Here is a 9,647-nt window from a genome sequence, read left to right as displayed (position 1 = left end):
GGAGGCCTAGGACAAATGGAGCTAATAAGACTACAAAAAATATGTGGCTGTTAGAGGTCATAGCAGTTGGCAGGGATTGGTACATACAGTGTTAACTTGAATAACTCATCCATAACACTGGAGACGCAATGAACTTCAACCTCATTTCCTTCCTTTTATTTGGCATTTTTCAAATGACCTCTCGAGCAATCTCTCAATGTTTCTACATTTGGATAGAATGTCCTTGTACTAAGAAGGCGTAGTTTGGTCGCTTCAGTGCCTTCTCTATGAATCAGATATCAGTCTCATGTAAACATGAGAATTGCAATTGACGATGAGTGATTGTCAGCTGTATATGCATGTTGCCCCTTTCACCTTAAGACTCACATTTCACATATGGTATTTGCAGTGTAGATTTGGGTTGTAATATTGGGCTGGTCATAGTGTTGTGTGATACTAGTGAGACTGTTCCTACTACACTGGGATAAAGTTGATTTGAGGCATTAAGACTTCATCTATGGGGCCTGTCGTAGCTGCAGTGAGAGGGSGAAGGGGGGAGGAGGGCAGTGCAGGGTGTGGTGGAGAAGGGAGGGGAAAGGACAAGGGTCAATGGTTTGGTTGTTATTATTGGATCTGTCGGGTGGCCCCGTACGACATGCCAGTCTGGCTCGCCCCTTTGTTGGAACCCATCTGCAGGCCAATCACACCCTTCCCCGCCTTCAACTGGTCGTCTGTGAACTCCCTCCGGTTCTCCTGGGCTTTCCTGCAAGGYTACATGGACAATGAACTCAAAACACACACTGGCACAGCACAATACACACCCCAGCTCTAAACAGCCCCAGCACTGACTGAATACACCAGCAATGCAACACCATCACTCTTCACATTTTTCTAAACTCACTTGAAGAACCAGTTGGAGTCGCCGCGGTAATTGCCGTCATCCTTGGTGACAGCCACACTGCCGAGGGACATGAGTGTCCTCTGGACTGCAGCCAAATCCTTCCCTGTCACCACAAAATCACAGCAGGGTCTTTAAGTCCACACACCGTAGCTACAGTARACCACACCGTTGTATGTTCCCCACACCACATCCGCTGTTATCTGTGGCATATGTAATGCCCTGTGTTGTCATTGTTGTGATTGTTTGATGAGATGGGCATGCTTTGCGAACCTTCCCAGAGGTCCACGGTCTGGAACATGTCGGTCTTGATGACACCGTAGCTCTCGGCAGCAGTRAGGAACTGTGAGATCTGCTCCATCTGTTTGAAGGCCATGCTTGAGCTGGCTATCTTCTTGATGGGCTTGTTGTCCTTATGCAGGCTGTTAATGAGCTCACACAGGACCTGGGGAATAGGAACATAAAGACAAGAGTAAGAGTATGTTGGCAGAAAATAACCATCTGTACCGTCATATACTCTTGTGGGGTCCCCCAAGGTTCGATACTTGGCACATTGTTGTTTTTAAATGTACAGGTACATGATCATAATCTGATTTCCAAAGGGTTTGTTTCTCCATTTTCTTTGCTGATGACACAAATCTTTAGACTGAATAAAGGTGGTTCAAATAAATGGCTAATATGAATTCTGAATGCCATTAAGTTGAAATGTATGTTTCATTCTGAGGGGCATTGGGTTGGTACTCACACATCCATCCTTAAGCCAGTCCTGGAAGCCCAGTTTGCCAGATTCGGGCTTCCCAACTCCAGATCCACACTGGGCCACAATCCACTGCACCAAAAGCTCCTCCACCTCAGCGTCGTACTTCTTGTCAATCTTGTCCTGCACCACACGGCTCATGCCATAAGATGGACCTTTGTTGGCCATGCCTACCTGGGGACCCTTTCCCACCGAGAGGGATAGAGGGAGAGACAGTGGAGTAGTACAGATATTAAATAGAGGAAATATTGATATTTATGTGAGTGAAGGGAGTTGCTCTGTGATAGGGTTCCCCCAATTAGTGGATTTTATTTGGCCCCCCAATTWTTTTTTWWATGTGTTTATTGTTGYACATAAAATACTAAAAACACCAGCCAAGTGATTTGAATTTTGATAGAGCGATATACAGTATGTAATTGTAAACAAATGTAAGCGAGGTTTGAAATTATTATATTTTAGTCAAATATTATACCCAGTTGAGCTTCTTGCGGTCAATTTYCAGTTTACAAATGATTTGTAATTATGTTCCGGTCCCCTGACCATCCGCTGAAGAAAAAATCATCCTGCGGCAGAATCTAGTTGATGATCCCTGTTCTATGATGTCTGAGATCACCTTGATCTGGTATTAGACGTGAAAGTATTCCCTGGTTCAGATGACATTGTCACATTGACTATGTCTAATGTATGAGTTTCCATATCAGTTGTGCCTGTATGTACACTCATTTGCATGTCACTTGTGCTATGATCTGCTATCATAACTAATACAAAGGGACTCCTTTTTCCATTGGCCTTTGGCTGGAACAGATATTACCTTAGTTGCAAGTCAAGCCATTTCCAACAGCTCTGTGGATATATAGGCAGATTCGCATGCGGACACATGCACACATGAAGACATTGGACAAATGGCAGATTCACTCAAACAAATATGCCTGCGAACACTTACACACACACACACACACACAGATGTCATGCATTTATAAAGGCGTGTAATTGAGCCGCTCCCTCCCAAAGATGATTGTCTCCGAATGCACACCAGTTCAGCCCCTCTGCATTAATTACAGAACTAAATATCAGGAGCCAAATTGCTGTACAATGGGAGCCCTAGAATCAGCAGAATCTCTCTCTTTTTGTATCTCTGCCTCTCTCTCTTAAACACACTAGGCGTCACCAACACCATTGCTTGCAAAACTGTTGCTTTTGGGCCAAGCTGCCAAGTGCAAAGCCCATATCAGTGCACTCTTGTCACCTTGTTTGCCATCTTGATGTCAGGATACCACAACGTGCCTGGGGGTTAAAGGTCAAATGTTAAATGTTACCACCTGGAATTCACCTTCATCCTGATTGGACGTCATGCGGGGTCCTTCCCCAGATTGCTGTTGGATGGGGTAGCCAATGGCAACAGTAATGTAAGATCTGGTCACTTCATCTATGTCTCATAAGGAGACAGTTCCCTTATCTACACAAAAGAGTTAGGGTTCTTCGGCTGTCCCCATAGGAGAACCCTTTTTGATTCCAGGAAGAACCTTTTTGGGTTCCATGTAGAACGCTCTGTGGAAAGCGTTCTACATTGAACCCAAAAGGGTTCTACTTGTAACCGCAAGGTTTTTAACCTGCAACCAGAACGGGTTTTTCAAAGGGTTCTCCTATAGTTACAGCCGAAGAACCCCTTTAGATTCCAGATAACACCTTTTTTTCTAAGTGTGTATTTTCACAGTTGGAGATGATGCCGAAACAGATCTCTCGCTCCACCCAACTACTCACACTCCACCACAAGGTCAGCGTGGACCCTTCCATGCCTAGTATTTGAACGATAAYCTCAAAAAACACACGTTATGCGCCTCCACTTCCTCATTCCCATACTGACTCTTCAGTTTAAGTCAGAGAAAACGTATCGATCAGCTGCCATTAACCTAGTTTTCCGAGCCAGCAGACATGCGTTGAARATTGGCATTAAGAGCATGTATCTGTGTCACCGCATTGTTTTTGATTGGGAGCCATCAACACACAGCCCTGGACTGTCTGACACTGGGCCCAGTCACACATTACTGCTGCTCCACCATCCAAAGAAGTAGACCAAGGCCCAGTCCTTCTAGACACTATCTGCCAACAATCCAGTCACATGATTATGAAGCCTTCAAAATACAGAAACTTGACAGGTTTTTTAGAGTTTCAAGCTGCTCAGTTGTTTCATGGTACCTTAACCATGAACTCATAACCATAAAGACAATAAAAGTGCCTAATATTCCCCACATCCTCCTCCTCCTCCTCAGACCACGATAAGCTCCCAACCTCACCGTAACACACACTCAGTCAAACCCTCGCACAGTGCATCATTATAGAAACATTACAGAGGAATGTGAGGAAGGTCGGGCTGCTAGCCATGTCATTACTTCTCCCTCCAGTTGGTCTAGACCTATGCTTCATAAACAAGCATTTTGACCATCAGAGATAAGACTGCTGTTCCTCTGTGTGCCACTGCCAGTACACGTCACTGCCCTCCACAGAGGGGATATGGATGGTCTGAGATCTCAGTTCACATGGGACGGGACCCTGGTTCCATTATGGTATGTATGTGTGCTTAGGAACCTACTGTACTGTTGGGTTTGTCATCAGGCCCTGTCTCTGATATCTCCAGAACAGTATGTCAGGCTTGCTTGTGGGTTGTCTCTCTGTGTGTGTGTGTGTGTGTGTGTTAATTACGTAGCTATGTTTCTATTTTGACCTGATTATAGTGAGTTCTACATTTGGTAGGACATGTAGACTATGTGTTTGGAGTACTTGTCATTCAGCCTCTGAACTACATGTTGCTTCTCAACTACTGGTACTACAGTATGAAACCGTGTCCACTTATCCTAATGAAAATATGACATCACCATCTGTCGCTCCTTTCATGTCTGTTTTACTTCTGTGTTTCTGTCTCGCCATGGTAACACAGCTGGCTGTCTCGCCATGAAYCAGTTTGAAAGCTGTGGTCTGTGAACTGTGGCTAAAGCCATGACGTAATGCCAGCGGCGCCTCAGTGCCACTGACAACGGGACTCAAGGTAATCTTATCTCCTACTGCTGCTGGTCAGCTCTGGGACTTTACTCCTGCACTGCTAGACCTACTGTAGCGTAGATAATCCACAGCTACTGAAGCTGCTGCTGGTCAGCCTCTGGGACTTTACTCCTGCTACTGCTAGACCTACTGTAGCGTAGATAACTCCACAGCTACTGAAGCTGCTGCTGGTCAGCCTCTTGGGACTTACTCCTGCTATGCTAGCTACTGTACATAGATAACTCCACAGCTACTTGAAGCTGCTGCTGGTCAGCCTCTGGGACTTACTCCGCTACTGCTAGACCTACTGTAGCGTAGATAACTCCACAGCTACTGAAGCTGCTGCTGGTCAGCCTCTGGACTTTACTCCTGCTACTGCTAGACCTACTGTAGCGTAGATAACTCACAGCTACTGAAGCTGCTGCTGGTCAGCTAGCCTCTGGGACTTACTCCTGCTACTGCTAGACTACTGTAGCGTAGATAACTCCACAGCTACTGAAGCTGCTGCTGGTCAGCCTCTGGGACTTTACTCCTGCTACTGCTAGGCCTACTGTAGCGTAGATAACTCCACAGCTACTGAAGCTGCTGCTGGTCAGCCTCTGGGACTTTACTCCTGCTACTGCTAGGCCTACTGTACCGTAGATAACTCCACAGCTACTGAAGCTGCTGCTGGTCAGCCTCTGGGACTTTACTCCTGCTACTGCTAGGCCTACTGTACCGTAGATTACTCCACAGCTACTGAAGCTGCTGCTGTAGTTCTCCAGTGTTATCTCTCTGTCGCTCACAAAAACACTTCTGTCCACTCCCAGCAAACATTAGGCTGAGAAACCGTATTGATTAATCGCATATAATCAATGAAAGCTGCTGTGTTTCTGTGTTATTTGTTTGCATCTTTGTCTGTCTGTGTGTGTGCGTGTCTTTTGTGTGTCTGCCGTGAACTTTTGTTGGCTATTGAATTCCTAGCCGAAGCCCATGTATGGCAGTCAGTCATTTGCAAGTGAAAACTGAGCTATGCAATTGTGTCTGTTACAAGAGGAGCTGCTGTGCTGCCTATCCCAGATCTCTCCCCAGGACCAAACTGGTCAAACTGTTTCTCTAGTACCTTTACATCTTTGTGACTGATTCGGATGGTTATTCTACAGTAGAAACACCCCATCTCATATCAGAACTACATATCCCATCCCTCTCAGAACTACATATCCCATCCCTCTCAAAAGGTATGCTCTAGCACCCGGTACCCCATTGACCAAGACATCAACCCACATAGATTATTAGTTTAACTATGTGTGTCTATTCACACACACAGTCACACAGTCACACACAGGATGGAGTATGAGACACACAGACATACAGTATGGAGGATTAGAGAAACAATGAAAACATGGTTAGAGAACACAGTGCTCTGACAATGTTACTTTTCTCAAAATCGATGACATAGCTGACAGACAGCCATATGCGTCTTCTGGCTCTGTACACTCAGGATAAGGCTTCCATCGTAGGGCTGACAGACAACCGTCTCAGCACAGTGTTCTTCTGACTGGAACCTAAAAGCAGCGACAGTAAAGAGATATACTCACTGTGTTAAAGTATGTAGCGAAGAGTCTTTCCTCTGTACAAGCGCTGGGTCAGGAGGTGTGTGTGTCRGTGTGTGTGTGACTGACTGTTTGTATACTTCTAGCTCCAGCAAAGTCCTCCCTCGGAAAAGTGCTGGCTTAAAAGGACCAGACAAGCTGAAATGACTTCACTTCTCTTAAGCCTCGTATACACCTTGTGCTAACATGTGAGTTTCATGATCTCATCAATATGACCCAACCACTATTTGATCAAGGTTTGTTGCGTCTACACATTGTATTAAAATGTGTCTCCTATCCGTCCACTGTGTCCTCATTGTGACCAAATTAACTGGTGCCTCCCAATATGCAAATTATTTGACAGATATTCTTTCAAAATTATTTGTATGTATTTACGGAAGCCATATGTCAATGGTGCTACCTGTCAATGATTTTAAAGGACGTTATAAGGATTATTTAAATTGTTTGACCATCCAGAACTGTTTACACATGATTGATATCCAGACACAATGCGTGTCTGACTACCTCCAGAGGTGGTCAGGAAGATCTGATCACTATCAGATCACAATGTSTCTTTTATTCTACACGTATCTAAAAATCGTGCACAATCAGAATGTGGACTAGATCAGAACTCAAGGCGCATGTTAGCACCATTTATAAACAGGGCTTTAGCTAKGAAGGAGAGAGGGAGAGAGTAAAAAGGAAACCACCGCCTTAAAAGGGCATGGGCTTTCTGTCTACTCTCCTTCCATCCCTCCCTCCTCTCGTCTATTACTTTCCCTCTCTCCTCCCCTCTTTCTTGTTTTTCTCTTTTTTGTTGTCCGTTAAAAAAGTGCATCCTTATTTGGGAAGGCCTGTTCAGTGCGAGGGGAACTCTGCCAGGAGGCRCTGGATTGGTCAGCAGGAATACTTCAAATACTTCACCACATCACTCCATCAGCAGAGTGGAGAGAGAGYGGGAGAGAGAGGAAAGAGAGAGAGAGGCTCTGCCTGGGAAGAGAGAAAAAGAGAAGGATGGAGAGATTGAGAAAAAGAGAGGCTTGKGCTAGAGGAGGTGATGAATAGGTGGTGTCGTTAGGGGCCCATCAGGATATCAGGCCRGTGGATAGTGGCACAGACTGTTACAACAGACTTTGTCCATTTGGCCCTAATACATCATGTTAGCACCACATCTGTTCTTTCCTCCTTCATATTTCAGAAAGTCTGTTATTAACTTCAGAAATTTGCTGAGGGAGCGAGAGAGAGGAGGGGGAATGTGTGACCACAGAGATGGGAGGGCCGTGCGAGAGGAGGAGGAAAGGGAGGAGGAAAGGGAATCTGAGGTTGAGAGAGATAAATGAGTGAAGACAAGAGTCATCTCACCATCAGAGCAAAGCAGACCTTTTATGTCCAGGATGCTCCTCAACTGGCCTGCTGAGTTGTGTTTGGGCAAACGTGCGTGTGTATGTATGGTGAGAGAGAAATGGGTGTGGGGAAGAGAGGATGTGTGGATGTCGTAGTTAGTAACACATTCCCTTCTTATTACCYACACTCCTTCTCTTGCCAGACTCCAGTAGTGTAAACTCACTTTGCCTCACACCCAATGCCAACCATTGTTTCCTACATTAAGTCAGTTGTTGGGGTTTCTGTGTCTCCTCCCATCTCACCAAGGTATCACTAGCCCGTTTAAACCTGGTGCTAACATGTGCCCTTTGTTCTGATTTTGTCCACATTCTGAATGTGCCCACATTTTTTAAGTGGTGTAGAAGATTAAACGACACATTGTGATCGGATCTTCCTGACTACTTCGGGAGGTAGTCAGACACGCATTGTGTCTGGAATCTGGAAATCAATCAACCCTAAACGTACCTGGATGGTCAAACCATTTAAATAATCATTATACATCATTATATAAAATCATTGACAGGTAGCACCATTGACTTATGGCATCAGTAATTCTCTTAAAAATAAATAAGTCCATATTATTTTGAAAGAATATCTATCAAATGATTTGAATACACGGAAGCATCAGCTAATCTGGTTACAATGTGGACACACTAGACGGATAAGAGACACATTTTAAAATGCAATGTGTAGACGTGACAAACCTTGATCAGATAGTGATTGAATCATATTTATCAGATCGAGAAACTCACATGTTAGCGCAAGGTGTAAACAAGGCTTTTGTCTCAATGTGTCACCAAGGTATCACTGATGTCATTGGGCTGCCCTGACCCTCTCAGGCATGCTGATGTCACAGACAGGGGATTCCATGTTGAGGACATGTGGAAGTAGGGCTTAATTGGTCGTAGCGCTTCCTTATACAGTTATTACCATAGAATAATCAGTTATTTTGTTGCATCTACTCAAACTGAAATTATAATTGAATCCTTTGTCATTATTAAACATTTAGGAATTAGACTTTTCCCTCGTTGCTTTTTCCGCTCCAAGTGGTTTTTCTTATGAAAAGATACCGTGCACCTGAATTTCTAGGGAACACATACCTGGCATGTGTAGGCTATATCTTTTAAAATCAGTGGAATAGTTCAAGAAAGACCAGCAGCCTCAGTAACCAGACTTAGTAAAACACAAAGGCCTTCAGATATYTAAGTAAGCTTTGGACAAATTCACATTTTGTATTTATATATAAAGCGCTTTTACATCAGCAGATGTCACAAAGTGCTTATACAGAAACCCAGCCTAAAACCCCAAACAGCAAGCAATGCAGATGTAGAAGCACGGTGGCTAAGAAAAACTCCCTAGAAAAGGCAGAACCTAAGAAGAAAACCTATAAAGGACCAGGCTCTGAGTGGTGCCAGTCCTCTTCTGGCTGTGCGGGTAGAGATTATAAGAGTACATGTCCATTAATGCCAGATCGTTCATCAAAATGTTCAAACGTTCATAGATGACCATCAGGGTCACGTTAATAATCAGAGTGGTTGTAGAGGGTGAACAGGTCAGCACCTCAGGAGTAAATGTCAGTTGGCTTTTCATAGTCAAGCATTCAGAAGATCTAGACAGCAGTTGCAGTAGAGGAGAGGGCAGAAAGAGAATAGCATAGCCTTGCTATTGAGAAAAAGGTTGCCGTAGGCAAGTGGAATCTGAGCTGCACTTCCTAACCTCCTGCGCAGAAGAGAGGAGAGAGGAGAGAGAGAGAGTATAAAAGCAGGTCCGGGACAAGGTAGCACGTGTGGTGAACAGGTCAGGGATCCATAGCCCCAGGCAGAACAGTTGAAAACTGGAATCAGCAACACAACCCAGGTGGCACATGGGGACGCAGGAGTCATCAGCCAGGTAGGCATGGTCCCTAGGGCTCAGGTCCTCTGGGAGGGCAAACCAAGCATAGAAAAAGAGAAGAGGAAATGATGGAGAGGAGAGAGAGAGAGAGAAGTAGAGAGAGTAAGAGAGAGAGAGGGAGAGAGACGAT

The 9,647-nt window shown here is 44.8% G+C and overlaps 1 protein-coding gene across 2 annotated transcripts; it reads right to left on the bottom strand.

The window, feature by feature from the left end:
* Nucleotides 1-129: 129 nt before the first annotated feature.
* Nucleotides 130-6,506, bottom strand: LOC111960337 (transgelin). Of its 2 annotated transcripts, XM_023982309.2 has the most exons (6): nt 6,248-6,506; nt 2,881-2,918; nt 1,623-1,817; nt 1,151-1,322; nt 881-983; nt 130-742 (listed from the first exon to the last, which is right to left on the bottom strand). In XM_023982309.2, the coding sequence occupies exons 2-6, from the start codon at nt 2,890-2,892 to the stop codon at nt 604-606; spliced, it is 621 nt and encodes a 206-aa protein (XP_023838077.1). In that variant the 5' UTR covers nt 2,893-2,918; nt 6,248-6,506; the 3' UTR covers nt 130-603. The 2 variants fall into 2 exon arrangements, with proteins under 2 accessions (XP_023838077.1, XP_023838085.1); XM_023982317.2 differs by lacking the exon at nt 2,881-2,918 and having other exon boundaries at nt 6,248-6,416.
* Between the last annotated feature and the right edge of the window lie 3,141 nt (nt 6,507-9,647).

Source organism: Salvelinus sp. IW2-2015, linkage group LG4p, assembly GCF_002910315.2.
Source record: "Salvelinus sp. IW2-2015 linkage group LG4p, ASM291031v2, whole genome shotgun sequence".
Classification (NCBI taxonomy): domain Eukaryota; kingdom Metazoa; phylum Chordata; class Actinopteri; order Salmoniformes; family Salmonidae; genus Salvelinus; species Salvelinus sp. IW2-2015.
This window is presented reverse-complemented; position numbering and strand designations above follow the sequence as displayed.